This window comes from Alexandromys fortis, unplaced genomic scaffold, assembly GCF_014885135.2.
Source record: "Alexandromys fortis isolate MF-2015 unplaced genomic scaffold, M_Fortis_MF-2015_v1.1 scaffold_107, whole genome shotgun sequence".
NCBI lineage: Eukaryota > Metazoa > Chordata > Mammalia > Rodentia > Cricetidae > Alexandromys > Alexandromys fortis.
Window position 1 is genome coordinate 3,786,336 of NW_026067987.1, and position 16,458 is coordinate 3,802,793.

The 16,458-nt window shown below is 37.1% G+C and overlaps 1 protein-coding gene across 1 annotated transcript in view; it reads left to right on the forward strand.

The window, feature by feature from the left end:
• Ahi1 (Abelson helper integration site 1) overlaps window positions 1-16,458 on the forward strand; it is a 137,658-nt gene that overhangs the window by 81,650 nt on the left and 39,550 nt on the right. Inside the window, exon 19 of the mRNA XM_050159443.1 lies at window positions 11,613-11,674. Coding sequence (XP_050015400.1) covers window positions 11,613-11,674 — 62 coding nt within the window. The remainder of the gene's footprint in view (window positions 1-11,612; window positions 11,675-16,458) is intronic.

Below are 16,458 nucleotides of genomic sequence, written 5' to 3' on the forward strand. Positions count from 1 at the left end.
ATTGCAGTATTTGCACAGTTGGTATACTAATTGCCAATGGAAAATAAAAGCATGCAAATGGAAATTTTAAGCTGTAGGAAAACTTTAAATAAGGTCTAATTTACTACTGAATATAAAAACTATGTAACCCTAACAACCAAAGTGTGAATTCATATCTTTTTTTTAATTTTATTTATTTATTAAAGATTTCTGACTCTTCCCCGCCACCACCTCCCATTTCCCTTAATGATACTCTTGATATTCACTTTTTCTAAAGCTTTCCAGTTGGTGTGTTAAATATTTAATTTTCTCCATTTTCATTCTAGAGATTTGTGAAGTTATCTGTCTGTAACACTTTTTTATAGAAAGTTCAAATGTAAAATTGTAAAGATTAGAAAAAGTTGAACAGTGTGTGACTGAAATAAATATAAAATATAATCTGACACAAAATGTTTATTCTTACAAATGTGTAGCAAGATATATATGCTAATTGGTTTCTATGGATGCAGCAGAATGTCATGTTGCCTTGAGTGTACAGTCCTCAGATAAGTATCTGCGATTTCCAAAGTGGTCTCATGGCTGAGACCACAGTGCCATTCTTCCTGGTGAAGGCGGGACTCACCTTTGACACCTCCCTCCTTTCTGTCATTGGTCTCCCCCAGAGTTCTCTAGTTTCCTTGTTTTAACTCTCTCAGTTAACATGCTACCCCCTCGTCTGTCTGGGATGACTTGGCCACTAGTCACGTGTTACGGGTATCATTACATCTGCCTAAGTCTTTCGAAGTTCGGGTCTCCGTTGTCATCTGTGCTGGCATGTGTGTTCTGTGTTTTACTTCATGCCAGTGGCTTTTCTTTATTTGTTGCTCATATCTTCAGATGGAGGAGCAGTTAGAAATATGGCTTATCTCTTCAATTGTGTGAAGAACTGGAATCTCCCTGGTTTGTTTTTATATTTGTGGCTAGGACAAATAATGCACAATGTATAGTTCAGATAAATAGGAAAAGAATGTCAGAAAATTGCAAAAATGAGAAGCCCTGGGACAGGGTCTTTACTCGAAGTTTTCACTCCTCCCAGTGTTCTGGAGACTGATTCCTCTTCTCCCTGTCTGTGGCTAATGCTGGACAACTCCTCCCCATTCCCCCATCCTTCCCCCCCACCCCCATTATTTAGGGCTGCCAGCCTATTTGCCTTAAAAACGTTTTACCTTTGAGTCTTTGCTATTCTCAGGTTTCCTTGAGTTCCACTTCCGCTAGATATGCTGGCTCCATGTTCATAGGTTTTATGATAGACAGGATGGCGTTCATACCAACTGCAGCACCCGCACCATGGAAAGTTTCTAGGAAAGGTTTCTAGTCATTTCCATTGTTCAGAGTTTGAACTTTCTATCTGTTCTTTTCAAGTTCTGCAGTGGCCCTGGTGCCGCTGGTCCGGGTGGGCAGTTCTGCTCCCTTATCTTACTTGACCCATCATCAGCTTCTGATACATTTGGTTACTTCTTAGTGCGTGGTTTCCGGTCACCACACTCTTGGTTTTTCTCTTATCTCGTAAGTCCCTCCCCTTTACTTTTTGATGCTGGATGATTCCTGGTTCCTGACATTTCTCAACAGACTACTCCTCCACAGTTCAGTTCTCTTTTGTCCCAGTGCAGTCCTGCGTCTCACACCAGTGCTGCTCACAAACATTCTAGGAGTCTACAGTTTTTAAATAATATTTAATATTATTTTTACTTACTAATTTACTTAGAATAGGCATTTCTATAACCAAGTAAGCATGTTCCTCATGCTTCCTTCCTTAACAAGGGATAAAATAAAATATATGACTTAAAAATAATTATTATTTCATTTGTAAGTTGCTCTGACTCAAGGTAATTCTTAATTAGAGCTCTAACAAAATAAACTTGGGTTTTTAAAGCATCTTAAGATGTCTGCGCTACAAGCTCTGGTAAGAAAAGAGCTGTCTACGTTAAGCACTCAGTTACTCTTCCTCAGGTTACCATCCACCTAAGGTCTGAACTGAGAGTCCCAAGGCTTCCCTTAAAGAACTTAAGTGTATGCTTTTGCATTTGTGGCTTACTCAGTTTGGGTTGAGTAGTGAGTATCTATGATATCATAAAACTTACTGGTAACGTGTTCTGGAAATGAATATCCATCACGTACTGAAAGTTATCAACTAACAGTGGAAATCAGGTCCAGGAGCCTGACCTTCTGGTAAGGCTAGAGACCTCAAAATCAAGGCAATGTTGATTTGTATTTTCCAGAATTTTAAGTATACATTTTCAGGAAGCTGTTTCCCTGAATGAGAAAAAAATGAATGAAATGTAAAGAATGGCTCTTTGTGTTGTTCTTAGTCAGCACCTTGCCTGCCAGGCTGCGAGCCAGGGTGCTGAGCAATGGGGAAAGTGAGAAATGACTGCGCAGGGTGACTGGTCAGTGCTTTAGAATAGTGGGAGGGTTTGCCTTACAGACGTCTAAGAAGGCGACTGTGTGTCTTTGCAGTGTAATTTTCTCTCAGAAAATGTGCATAGCAATATTTTCATAACTAGTGAATTTAAAAATTACTTTTGCACGATTCTTAACCCTTTTTAAAGTAGAATTAGAAAACTTTATTTTTGGCAGAAATCTTCTAATAAAAGTTCTTTGGCTTTAAAAATGAATACTTATACTTAAAAAGCAGTCCATGCAATTCATGAGGGCCTGCTCTGTGCGGGGCCTCAGCCCAGCACATGGTAAGGAGAACGTGAAAGTGTGTCCTCATGCTCTCCCAGTCTGGGAGCCCAGCAGGTAAAGAAGTCATAGCGCTGTGACAGCCATGAGTTTAACAGGAATAGACATACCACACTGTGAGGACACAGGAGAGAATAAATGATTAAATGTATAACTTTATAAAATGCTCTTAGTTCCATGGTCACATTTAGAAATCTGTGCTATGTATGCAAAATAGAGCAGTATTGTGTGCTCAAGGGATTTGCTAAATGGTAGTTCAGACCCGAGACTCTGAATTTTGTCCCTGACCTTTGGCAGAGCTAGTGTTTCCCAAGTCCTGTGGGCTTTCAGTGGCTGCCCTACTTGTAGAACTAGAGCTGCTGACTGTGCTGCAGTGTTCTGAGAGTGAGTGATGCATTCGTGTTGTCGTAGACGGGAGACGTCGGTACACTGTAGGTGTGTGTGTACTTGTTCTGTGTATTTGCCCTTCCTTTGACTGAGACTGAGCTCCGCATAGTTATAGCTGTTGAATTTGAGAAAAATAGGAAGGGATTGCGCTTCTCATTTTTGCCATTTAATCTCTGAGCTTCTTTTTGGGGGGTTGTTTTTTGTTTTTTTTGTTTTGTTTTTTTTTTTTGTTTTGTTTTTTGTTTTGTTTTGTTTTGTTTTGTTTTGTTTTGTTTGAGACAGGATTTTTCNTTGTTTTTTGTTTTGTTTTGTTTTGTTTTGTTTTGTTTTGTTTGAGACAGGATTTTTCTCTGTAGCTTTGGAACCCTTTCCTGGAACTAGCTCTTGTAGACCAAGCTGCCCTAAAAGTCACAGAGATCTGCCTGTCTCTGTCTCCTAAGCGCTGGGATTAAAGGCATGCTCCGCTGCCTTTGATAGTGACATTATGAAGATATTGTCTTAGTCTTTTAATCTGTGTTTTGAAGGAAGTATTTAAAGAGTTGAAAGTACAACAATTTAAAAAGCTAGTGACAAAGGCAGTTATAAGAATTATAAATGAACTTTTTATTGAAAATAATTTTTTCAAATGTATATTTTGATCAGTTTCCAGACCCTTTTCATCCCCCATCCAACTCCGTCTTCTTTCTCTCTTTCTTTATATAAAAAAATCAATTAAAAAGAAAAAAGAATAAAACAAAGCAACAAACCGACAGAGAAAAAATACAAGACATACATACATAAGCATACACACAAAACCCATAAAAAATGTTACATCAGAACCACAAAAGACAAATAAATAAAAAAACATTCACAAATAAAACATTATAAAACATCTCCAAAAATATTATTAAGCTAATTTTGTGTTTGCCATCTACTGTTGGGTAGGGGGCCTGCACTTAAGTGTGGTTTGTATAACCAGTGAGACTCCATTGGAAAAAATTAGTTTTTCTTAGCAAGCAATAATCAGTTGGAGATACATTCTGCATTAGGAATGGAGGCCCGTGTCCACTTCCCCTCTCAGTAGAGTCTGTCTGGCTTGGATCCGTTATGGTCTCTGAGTTCATATGTGCACAGTCCTGTTGTATCAGAAAGACACTGTTTCCTTGGTGTCCTCCATCCTCACTGGCTCTCACAGTCTTTCTTTCTCCTCTTCTGTATACTTTCCTGATCCCTGAATGGGGAGGGTTTGATGAAACAGCCCATTTAGAATTGAGTATTCCAAGGTTTCTCTCTCTGCACACTGTCCAGTTGTGGCTCTCTGTGTTAGTTCTCATCTACTGCTAGAGAAACCTTCTCTGATGATGGCTGAGTGAGACGTTGGTCTGATTCCCAGCCAGGAATCAGTCATCTTTTATAGGGAAAATTGATAGGATTTTTTTTAAATCTGACTTCTCTTTAATTAAAGGCATGGGAAATTTCTAAATCATGGTTATACTTAAAAGTTAATAATTTTTCTTTAGAAATTAAATTTTATTATTGCCATTATTTGTAAATAGTGTAATTAGATTCCCATCTTCCAAAATTGTCACCATCTTATCAATCTAATAAACCATTTCTTCACTGTTTGCTTGCTTAAACTTTGCTCTTAGTTTTAGTTATTTTGTTTTAGTTATAAAGATATTTTATTTCTATATATTCAGATCTGAAATGCAAAATCATATGTTAAGTAAGGACCCAGTAGTGTTTCTGCCTGAAGCACTAGATCCATTGAAAGTCTAAATTTACAAATCTTTCATTGGTATTCTAGCTAATCCTATGTAGATAAATGTTGGATATATCTTAGCCTTCTAGTGAAAAATACAATGAATAAATAAATAAACATAGAAGAAATGACATGTAATGTAGAGAAAACGTATATGCTCTTCATTAAAATGATGAAATTTTTGAGATAGTCAAATAAGGAGTAGAGATGGAGTTGGACTCAGTTTTCAGAGGCTGTGACACATTGTCCCCATTGGCTTCTGAGCCCATGACAAGCACAGTAACATGGCAGGGAGTGGATGACCTAGCACAGCTGCTCACTTGATGATAGACAGAGAACAGGAAGATCTTCCAGGGCACAGCACTAACAATCTTAGTTTTTCCAGTGATCAGGCTTCCAATACATGGTGTGTAGAGAAAATTTAAGATCCAAACCATAGGAGGGATAGAATCACATGCAGTATAAGGACAATCGCTTTATTTATTCATTTATTTTTAACTTTATCATTGTATGGGTTTGTGGGGCGTGGAGGAAGTCAGTCGAAAGCTTTGTAGAGTCAGGTCTCTCCTTCCACCTCTGTATGGGCTCCAGGGATTAAACTCAAGTCTAGGTTTGTGCATTAAATGCCTTTACCCAGTAAGTTCTCACTGGCCTTATAGTTATTATTTAAATAGATTAGTGAAAAAACATTCCATTTAAAAAGCTGATATCTGAATAGAGTTTGACAAAAGAAAGACAGTAAGTGTTATCTAGAAAATAGTATCTCTCCAAGCAAGAACCAAGGCAAGAGTGTAGTGTGTGTGTGTGTGTGTGTGTGTGTGAGAGAGAGAGAGAGAGAGAGAGAGAGAGAGAGAGAGAGAGAGAGAGAGAGAGAGAGAGAGAGAGATGCTGTATAACATAGGCTATTCTTGGGTCCAGCAATTCCTTGCCTCAAACTTCTGAGTGCCGGGATTATAAGTGTATGCTACACCTCTGGTGTGAATTTAATATTTTATTAGTGTCTGAGAAAGAATGGAACAGATCTTTTAAGAGTGGCATAGGCTGAGAACTCTTCTGAGAGTTGTGAGTGGACAAGCAACTGAGTTCACATGTCTCATAAATTCCTGTCAGTATTTGAATATAAACAGCATGTCTCCAAAATCAGGTTATTGATATATTGATTGTAATATGAATAATTTATCCCTAAAATAGAATATAGAATTTATTTTGTTTTTATTTTGTCTATATGGATGGTTTGCTTGGATGTACATGCCTCCCACATGTGTGCCTAATACCTTCAGAGACCAGAGGAGGGTGTTGGATTCCCTGGAGGTGGAGTTACAGATGCTTGTGAGCCATGGTGTGGGTGCCAAGAATCAGGTCCTCTGGAAGAACAGCCAGTGTTCTCAACCACTGAGCCAACAAACATAGTTTTTATTAATTATAAAACAGCAAAAACTAATGAGAGGGTTATAAATAATTCATCCCTCTGGTTTGGTAAAAATTCCTACTTTTCAATAAATATAACTTGAAATTTTTCATTTTATTTTGTATTTTATATATGAGTGTTTTTCCTGTATGAATGTGTACCATGTGTGTGCATTGCCCATGGAGGTCAGAAGGGGTCATTGAATCTTCTGGAATTAGAGTTACAGACAGTTTGTGGGTTCTGGAAATTGAACCTGTGTTATCTGGAAGAGCAGTCAGGGATCTTAAACACTGAGCCATATCTCCAGCACCAAATATTACTTTTGAGCAAGTCAGTCAATATATAAATATAAATATATATTATAATAACTATTTATTCATGCTTGCATAATTAACGTATTTGTCATTATAGACATGTGGTTGATACTCAAATGCTGAGACAAAAACTAAAATATTGCTATAAATTTATGATATCTGCATTTCTTTCTGGAAACTTCACACATCTAATGAAAAGAAGGATTTTAATATATAACCACAGTACCATTATCATACATGAAAAGTATTACTGGCTTTGTAAAACTATAGAATAAATGTTCACATTCAGGTATCCCTAATTATGTCGGAAATGCCTTAAGTAATCTCTATAATCCAGCTTCCAGTCAAGATTCATATTTTTATTAGTGGTTATGTTATTTTAGTATTAGTTATATTAGTATCAATTTCAATTAACCTAGGCTGGGCTAATTGTCTTATAAAATATCAGTGTTTTAAATTTATTTCATTGAATTTCATTCAAGCAAAGCCTGTGGCAAAACTATGAGTGATAATCAGTTTTGCACATCTTATCAAGTGTCATGTGTTGTCAGGATATTCCACTGGCGTTGCTAAGTCTAGTCTTTGATGAAGGAGGTAGACACCAGATCTCTCCCTGTTTCAATTATTGTGCATTTGTTAGGTGATGTCAGTGCCCTCTTCCCAATAGATTTTCTCAGTAGTTTCACCATCCATATTCAATTCATTGTTCTAGTGAGAGAAGATACAAAAAGCTGCTTTTTCAAAGTGATAATTTCCTCCTACTTTATTGGCTTGTGTTCTTCAGTGAAATATATTGGTTCCTTTTTTTTCCCTTGAGTTCATATGTGAAGCTGCCCTGTTCCTTGTAGTCACCCACCAGCTCATTTTCTATACTTTTTCATTTCCTCTCTTCCACAGTGATCTTTGCACCTTGGTGTGTGTGTGTGTGTGTGTGTGTGTGTGTGTGTGTGTGTGTGTGTGTGTGTGTGTGTGTGTGTGATGTTCCTTATAGAGCAGAGCACAGTTAAAGTCCATGATCTCTGTGGCAGGGACCATGACAACAGGCATGCATGGTTCTGGAGCAGTAGTTGAGAGCTCACATAGTGAAACATTTGGAAAGCAGTGACAGAGACGAGAGACACCTGGAATGGCATGAACTTTTGGAACCACAAGTAACCTGTCAGAGTAGACAGGTCCAAAGCAATACTAACATAATAACAAAATAGAAATTCACAAATTTATAAAGTACAATATCTAAAACTAATACCTTTTACATATTAGAAAATTAGAAGACATGATGAAAGAGAATCTCATTTACATGAACAGTGTCAAAGATGAAATTCTTGATCATGTGGGAAATGTACAAAACAGTGTGATAAAAGTGTTAAAATATTTCTGAAATGAACAATTATCTTGAAGAAATGTTAAGACATTCTGTCCTTTGTGCCAATGTAACACTGTATTGTCAGTTCTGCTCAAAATAATATGGGAGTTTAAGAAGATTTTAGTTAAAATAGAGGTTTCTTTCCCCAGAATCAGATACATTGATCTAAAATTCACATGGATCATGAAAGATACCTAGAGAAATATTGAGGGCTAAGGGGACAAAGAGAAGCCAGAAGAAATGAATACAGATGAATACCAGTTCATCTCCATGAGGTGGCTGGGAACAGAGCTCAGGAGGTTGGCACTGTGAGGCTGCCTGGCACATATGAGGTCTTAGATGGATGTTCAGCCCGTGCGTGCTTCTTCCTGCTGCTTTGTACATTTCAGAAGCGCTTGCTGTTTTAGTACCTTTATTAAACTTAACAGGAGCTCCCTGCCCTCTACAACTTCTATTGGAACATAATGGTTTTTATTTCACTTCTCAAGGCAAGTTCATGTATGCTGTGAATAGGTTTCATTACCATCGATTAATAAAGAAGCTTGTTTGGCCTATGGTAGGGCAGAATAAAACCAGGAAGGAACAGAGATATGTAGAGAGAGTAGGCAGAGCCAAAGAGACAACATGTAGATGCCACTGGAACCTTAATGGTAGGCCATATCCTCGTGGTGATACACAGATTGATAGAAATGGATTAATTTAAGATGTAAGAGCTAACTGTCTCAAAAAGAAAGAAAGAAAGAAAGAAAGAAAGAAAGAAAGAAAGAAAGAAAGAAAGAAAGAGAAAGAAAGACGCAGTGTTGTAATTAATATAGAGTCTGTGTGATCATTCAGATCTGGGCTGCCGGGAAACATAAGAACTGTCTCTGCTTACAGCAAGTGCCATGACCATGTCAACTCTTCTAAAGAAAAGCATTTAACTAGGGCTGGCTTATAGTTTAGAAGCTTAGTCTATGGTCATCATAGCAGGAAACAGCAGTGTGGAGGCAGACATAGTACTGGAGAAGGAGCAGAGAGTTCTACTGCAGGTAGAGAATGACTGACTTGAGCTTCTGAAACTGTAAAGTTCAGCCCCAGTGACACACTTCTTCCAACAAGAGCACACCTCCTCCAAGGCCATACCTCCTGATAATGCCCCCTCTCCTCTGTGTCTATGGGACCATTTTCATTCAAACCATCACAGCAAGTAATCAAAGCATAATTCATTATTCTCTACTTGCTGTGTCTTTCATGTGGCCTGATGGAAATCTGTTGGAATTTTTTCTCTCAGAAAAGGTCAATTTTTTTTTCCCTTCAATGGTTAGATGAGGTCCATTTACACAGTGGAGAGCATCTTACCTTATTCAGGTTCTTCTGGTTTAACTGTGACTACGATCCAATCAAATGCCTTCAGAGAAACACCTGGCCTAGTGTTTGACTCAGTGTCTGGATACCGTGCTTAGGCAAATTGACATGTGAAGTTAACCAGCACAATAAACCACGTATGTGTCTTCAGGTGTTTGTGTGCCAATAAACGGAAAGCCAGAGTCAGATGTAGACTTTTAAATTAAGACCTGCTGGAAGAGGAAGCTGTTTCAGACATCTCTATAATGGTTCCTTTTTATATGTTCTTAACTTGAGCCTCAGCAAACATGTACTAGTATGTTTTCAAACTGTTATTTCTGCATGCTATGAAAGCAAAGATTATAATTTATGTAATCCATTTCTAAAATTGCTGTCTTTGGAGTCTGAGGAGATGGCTGAGTGGTTGGAGTGATTACTACACGAGCCCGGAGGACTGTAGTTCAAATCTCCAGTAGCAGTATAAGACATATGCACTTGGCATCCTGTCCTCTCACAGCCCGAGCAGTGGAGGTCATAGAGCGAGCTGGCTAGCTAGATTGGTCATTTTGTGTCTGTGAGCTCTGGGTTTAAATAAACTAAAGATGCTACCAGAAACTTTCTATAGCAAGCAAAGGAGGAATATACCCAATGCCAACGTTTGGCCTATACACACACACAAGAATGTAGTTTCTTACATTCTACTTTTAAAATTGAAAACTGAAATCTGAAAGGTTTTTCTTTTTTTCCACTGCAATTGTTCAAGCTTTTAAGGATGTAAATAAAGGGAATGTTTTGTTTTGTTCTTATCCTTTTAAATTACTTTTTATTTCTAACCAAACAGACAACTCTCACTTGAAAGAGTGTGGGAATGAGCCATTCCACACACACTCTTCTCATTGATTGCAGCTAGGAGAGAAGACATAAGGGACAGTAGAAATGGCACAAATTGACAAGAACCAAAATTGTTTAAAATTTTTCCGATTTTTGTCTTTTTTTTTTTTTTTGACTCAAAGGTAAGATCAGCCTGTGAATAAATGTCTTTTCCTTGGGGTTACCGTAAAGAATTTACACTTAAGGAAAAACCCTGCCTTGTTTGTTCTACTTTATTTTTTCAGTCCAGAACAGTTCTGTTTTATTTTACTATTTCATCTTTTTCTCTGAGTACCAGATAGCCACTCGGTTGGTTGTACCAAGGCTCTAAAGTACTTCATAAGCTATTGGCAAACAATAGGCCCTGAAAATGCGGGAGGGGTTGTTTTTTATTGCTTGAAGGCTTGTTTTGTTTTCTGACTAGAATTTACTGAATGGTGCGTCGAATTTCTTATTTTCCTGTCTCTAGAGGACTGTGACAGACACTCTCAGCATCCTCAGTGCTGACATGCACCACCGTGCTCAGCTCTTGAAGAAAAAAAAAGTTTAAATGAAGCAAAGCTGCATTCTTAAATGTATTATGCTTCATTTTTAAAGATGGTATAGTTTTGTTTTGATCTCACTTCACCCTTTTTACTTTAAGAAAAATCAGATAAGTACTTACAAAAGAGTGAAACTTAACATTTTGCTTAACCTGGGAATTTTGTGAATTGCTAATAGTAGACTTCATAGTTCTCACCGCCAGCATCTGTGTGACAGCCATTAGCATTACTTGATCAAACCATTCTAATATATTGTTACAAACTCACATGTTTGCTACTGGACAGACACTAGAAAGTAAGTGAGGCCCACATCTGTGTTCATTTTTAGCTTGTGCCTGACTTTGAACTAGTGTCTTACAGATCAGATGTGGGGTGTTATGTATTTTACAGGATTCTTATGACAAAGAAATGCAATAAAGGACACTGGGAACAAAAAGATAAGTCCACATGTGATAAAAGGGTATTTCTCAAGATTAGCCCTTATTGTTGCCATTGTAAAGAGAGAGAAAGCAGAACTTTCTGACAGCCTATGGTGACTGAATAAATAGCAGAATATATCACAGTAGGAAGTCATATCAAAGAGAAATTCAAATGGATTTATTTATTCTTTGGGGGAAATAAGGAAGCAGTGATTCTTTCACAGCTTTTATGGTGTTACATTATGAATCTAATGACCTCAAGTCAGAAATAGAACTTTCCCAGAAGAATTGCAGCCGAGAGCAGATAACGGTAGAACTTTTGTGCTGAGAGCAGCATATGAATACATCATCAACAGTTGCTAGATGCCACCTGAGGGGGAGAGTGGCTTAGCTGACCTCACCAACTGTTCCTGACCAGAGAATTTGTGACAGTTTGGACGAATCCTGCCTTCTAAGGAACATTTCTTTCTTATGCACTCTATGATGTTTTCAAGGTAATGAGCATAATAACCAAATAACCAAAGGTCTCTTCCTTTCCGCAGCATTTATCAGCATAGAAAGAAGGCCTTGCATCCGTCAAGTACAAGTAGACGCACCACCAATGGTAAGGGACGCTCTCTCCCTCCCGCCATCCCTCCCTCTCCCCTCCCCTTGTTGAGACCAATAAGAAACTGCAGAATGGTGCTGGTTGATGACACCGTCCCTGAAAACCCGTGCAGCTTCTCTTTCCCAAAGGTACAGCCCTACAAGAAACTAATTTCAGGTGGACAATAAAAGAAAACCTATTTTTTGCCAAAATATAGGAAAATAACATGCAATCTTAACAGCCATGTGTTCATATTTCAACCTAAAATAATTTATACTTTTAATAATGTAAATATATAATATGATACTTGCTTTTAAGATGAATTGTTTTCTAGAATAGTATTATTTAGAGTGGATGTTTTATTATAGTAAAAGAATTCCCTATTGCTCAGTTTCTCTTAAAAGTTATTTTACTGCATTATTATGGGAGTGACATTGTACCTGTTGTCTAGACAACAAAAGACAGTTAGTTATACTATTTACTGCAGTAACATACATAGAGTGGTATTTTCTTTTAGTCTCTGAACATGCTTGTATGAAATAAGCCCAGGTAACTAGTTTCCGGTTGGAAGTTTCCTAAGATGATGTCATCTAGAAGACATCTGCTCTCCCTTCAGCGCAGTCTCCTCATCGTTTGGATGAGTCTTCCAAGCTCTTCAGATCACTCACCATTTTCTGTTGTGAGAAACAGCTCATCATTTAAATGAAATAGAAACAATACTAAACTACATTTGGATATTGTCTTGTGATTAAAAATTGCCTTCCTAGAAAATTGACTTTATTATATATTTGATTAGTTTAATGTGTTTTATCATTTAAGGTATATGTTATGTATGTCATGTTAGTCACCAACAAAACCATAAAAAATATTCAACTGTAGGGTCGTTCAGTTTTCCTTAGTAAGTACACTAAGAGAGTAGCCACAACATTGTGTAAGTTTGATTCTTTACTAAAATTAGAAGCTGAATAAAGGAAATTTGTTATTTTTAATGTATTTGAGTAATGTACTCAGTCTTTAGATTATTTCCATACTTTTGAAATTTAATTTAATCTTACAGGCATTCCTATGGCACCTGTGTCAAATTTCTGGTTCATATGTAGATTCTAGAACCCTAAAAAGTGCAACCCATCAGTTTTCTTGTTATGTAGTTTCTGAGTTGATTATAGATGAATTTCTGTTTTAATTGGTGAAGTATTAGAGCCTAATCCACATGGAATCAAGAGCAGGGATGCTATTAGTATTTATGGCAGGTGTACAGTAATGACCCCAGAAGAACCCTGAGGTCGGAGCTGGTTCTCATGCATGTAGTGCTTGGCTGTTGTCTTACAATTCTGCTCCCCTGGCTGGATCATAAATGGTAGCTACTAATGTATTCATACCATTTTACCCCATATAGTCAACACATTTTTGCATATATACCATATACACACGTGCATGTGCGTGCGTGCGTGCGTGTGTGTGTGTGTGAACTCCCCAAACCTCCAGCTTTCTTTTTATAGGTTGTTCTGAGGTAGGACCAGCTATTCTGGTGTTTCTTTGCTACAAACTGAAGAATGTTTTGCCCACCGCTGCAGTCCTTCAGCCTGCTGACAGTCTTGGCCCTTCCCCACAGAATCACAAGTCTCTTCATTATCTGATTCCCTGAGGTTCTCAGGACAGATTAAGTCTGACTTTTGCAGAAGTATAGTTCTACATAACTTTTGTCCTTGAGCTCTTTAATTGTTTAAGAGGCCAATATGTTTATGGGAAAAAGAAGGCAATCAGTTCTTAAAAATTATCACCATGAGATATTTGTAAATGCAAACCTTGTATTCCCTGGCCTGGAGAGCTCATGTATTAAGCCCCCTTTTGTGCCCAAAAACAAAATAGAAAGGGAATCATCCAAGATTTGAAAATGGCTAAGTGACACCTTGACTTGTCTGGAAACCTCAGTGCCCCTCATTCCTACCTGTTACCTGTTCTTTCTTTGCTCTTGCTCCTAGTGCGCCAGCCAGTAGCCCATGCCTTGTAGAGTACTAAATGCTAGTTGTGACTCTAGCCAGGAAGTAACTGTTATTTCTCAGCCTCTGTCCCAGGGAATGGTGTGCTGCTTCTTCATAGTCCCAGGTGGAATTCTGAAGAGTTTTCAGTTAAATATATGGTTATAGGGGTGAGTTTGCTTCTTAACACTGTAATGCTGTGCCACATAGGTAAATATAGATTAGCCTGGAAACAAAACCACCGCTGTGCCTTCGTTCTCCATTGCCTAGCCCTCTTTTCAATTGACTTATTTACTTTTTATTTTCATTTGTTACATGAGCACGTGAGCGTTGTTGGGTTCGGGGGGGGGGTTGTCTTTGGCATACATAGCACCCTGGTTTTGCACTACCTTTAATGGAAGTTAGGGCTGTGCCTGAATGGATTGATGCCCTGCATCAAAATGAGTCAGACTTCCCTTTTGATTTCTATATTGAGCTGGTGTTTTGCTTTTCCTTGTTTTAGAAGTGAGGAGTGAGTCTGTGGCCTGGCGTGTTAGGCAGGTGCTCTCCCACTGAGCTGCACTCCCAGCCCTGCATATGCCGAGGTCTTAGTTTTGTCTCTACCTAAGAGTGCATTTCCAAAAAAAAAAAAAGAGAGAGAGAGAGAGAGATGAATTAAGTATACATATCTAGAACTATCTCTCAGTATTCTTTGTGCAATCATATTTTTATTTGGTAATATAACTTTTAAAAATATAATGGAAGTTGATCATCTCTGCCTTCTGACAGAGACTTAGGCAAGTTATTGGATGTTAGCCTAATACTCTTTTGTATAGCTAACCTGTTAGGCCTGCTTGTACATTATAGGCTTTATTTTATATGTACTAATATCCCAGTTCTGATTTGAAGATTAAAACTGGAACTTTCTTCGTGTTGACTTTTTTGTTGAACAGTATTCACTTGAACACTCTACAAAAATGCAAGCAAGGCACATTAATCGATTATATGAAAATTAGATGATTATAGAAAGATTATATGAAAATAATTAAATTATGCCCTTTAAAGACTAGTCTGTGCACCTGCTGATGGCCTGTGGCAAGGTAAGGGTAAATTATCAGCTTCTAATTTTTCAGAGGTCCTTGTCTGAACCCTGAAAGGCAGGTGTAAAAGTTAGTTAATAGTTAAGTCAGCATAGGCGTGAGTCCTTTATTTGCTTTAAATGAAGGACTTATTTGCAAATCAAAAAGAAGCCCCAACCAACATGAGTAAATGTTCCTAGGAAACACAGTTAAAGTATACCTGCCGTTTAATATGTTATCATATGCATAGCATGTCATTTTATGTTTTGTGGCATGTTATTATGTTTGCAGAAGACATTAAAACATAGTAAGCCATGCCAAATGTACACATGCTTCTTAGTGATTTGAGTTTTGTTATTTAATCTCCTCAATAAAATAATAAAGCAAAATGCAAACAATATCAAAATTGCCTATTCTGATTAATGACTTGAATTTTTTGCAAACATCCTACCTTTCACATCTGTAATAATTACTAATATGCTTTGCTCTTAATTTGTCCAGTGATCCTCTTTTGAGCACACATTTTCTTTTAATAGATGGATTTGAAGTAGTTTTAAGATTACAGTTTATATTTTCTAAGAAGTTTATATTTGTACATCTGGTACAACAGGTTCAGACAAAGTACAATCTCTTATTAGGTTTATGCCTGTTGTGAAATACCTATTATTTGTCAAAGTCGTCCTTTCATCATTAGGATTTAAAATATCCAAATTGACTTGAAATTTGAATGTTGGCTCAATAGTTGTTCATACATTCATTCTTTGGATTAACAGTAAAGTTTTTAAAGGTTAACTGATAAATTTTTGTCACATAACTTATTAGTATTAAACCTTAAAGTTTTAGACTGCTTTGTTACTTTTTAAATATTTGAGGTGTCCATGGTATTGCTTGGCCTCAACACTAAATTTGTTCATAAATTTATTGATTGAGTCATACAAAGTAAATTTTACTGTGTCTCTGAAATTTTATGATAGGTCTTATTTTGCAGCATTTTGGATCATTATTGCTATGTTGTTTTCATTGTTTAGCCCTGATGCTGACAGGATTCCTACATTCTGTATTACTACATTTTATAAAATAGTTTTTATACATATACTTATGTACAATATGACAGTTTCATGTTTAATGTATTGTTGTAAAATCATGCTTGTAGATAAAAGTATGGATTTAAATGAAATGTCTTGATTCAAAGGGCACACTTTATCTTCTCCAATGTATAGCATTTTCCAGGAATTCATAGCATGTAAACTGAGGTGACTATGCCCCTATAAAACTCATAAAATAGAACCTATGGTTGATCTCTTCCTGTAGGTAATTGCAGGGTGGAGAGGGAACCTGTAAACTATAAGCTTTTATAGCTTGCCATAAAAGAGCCTGTTTTCATTTATCAATGAAGTAGCAATTCAAAGCAGTTCTGCTAAAATTTCTACTGAAACTTGAAAACAAATGCAAATAGTTGCTCTTTTAAAACCATTAATGACTGTTCATAATAAACAGTATATTAAGTGCTTGCACATTCTTCCTCCTCGGAACATTGTAAATTATAAAGCCTGTGTTAAGTTTCTCCCATTGCCACTCCACTGAGAATGTTTTGTAGATTTCATTCTAATTCTCTTTTTTCTTTACTATTTTTTTAATCCATCAAACTTACTCTAAAATGGTCCTATCTCTGGAGCACTATAAAGTAACAGTGACATGAACTGAATTCTAAAGTACCAGCAGATACACAGTTTACATGGGAAAAGAGTATGGCAAACATTATTGA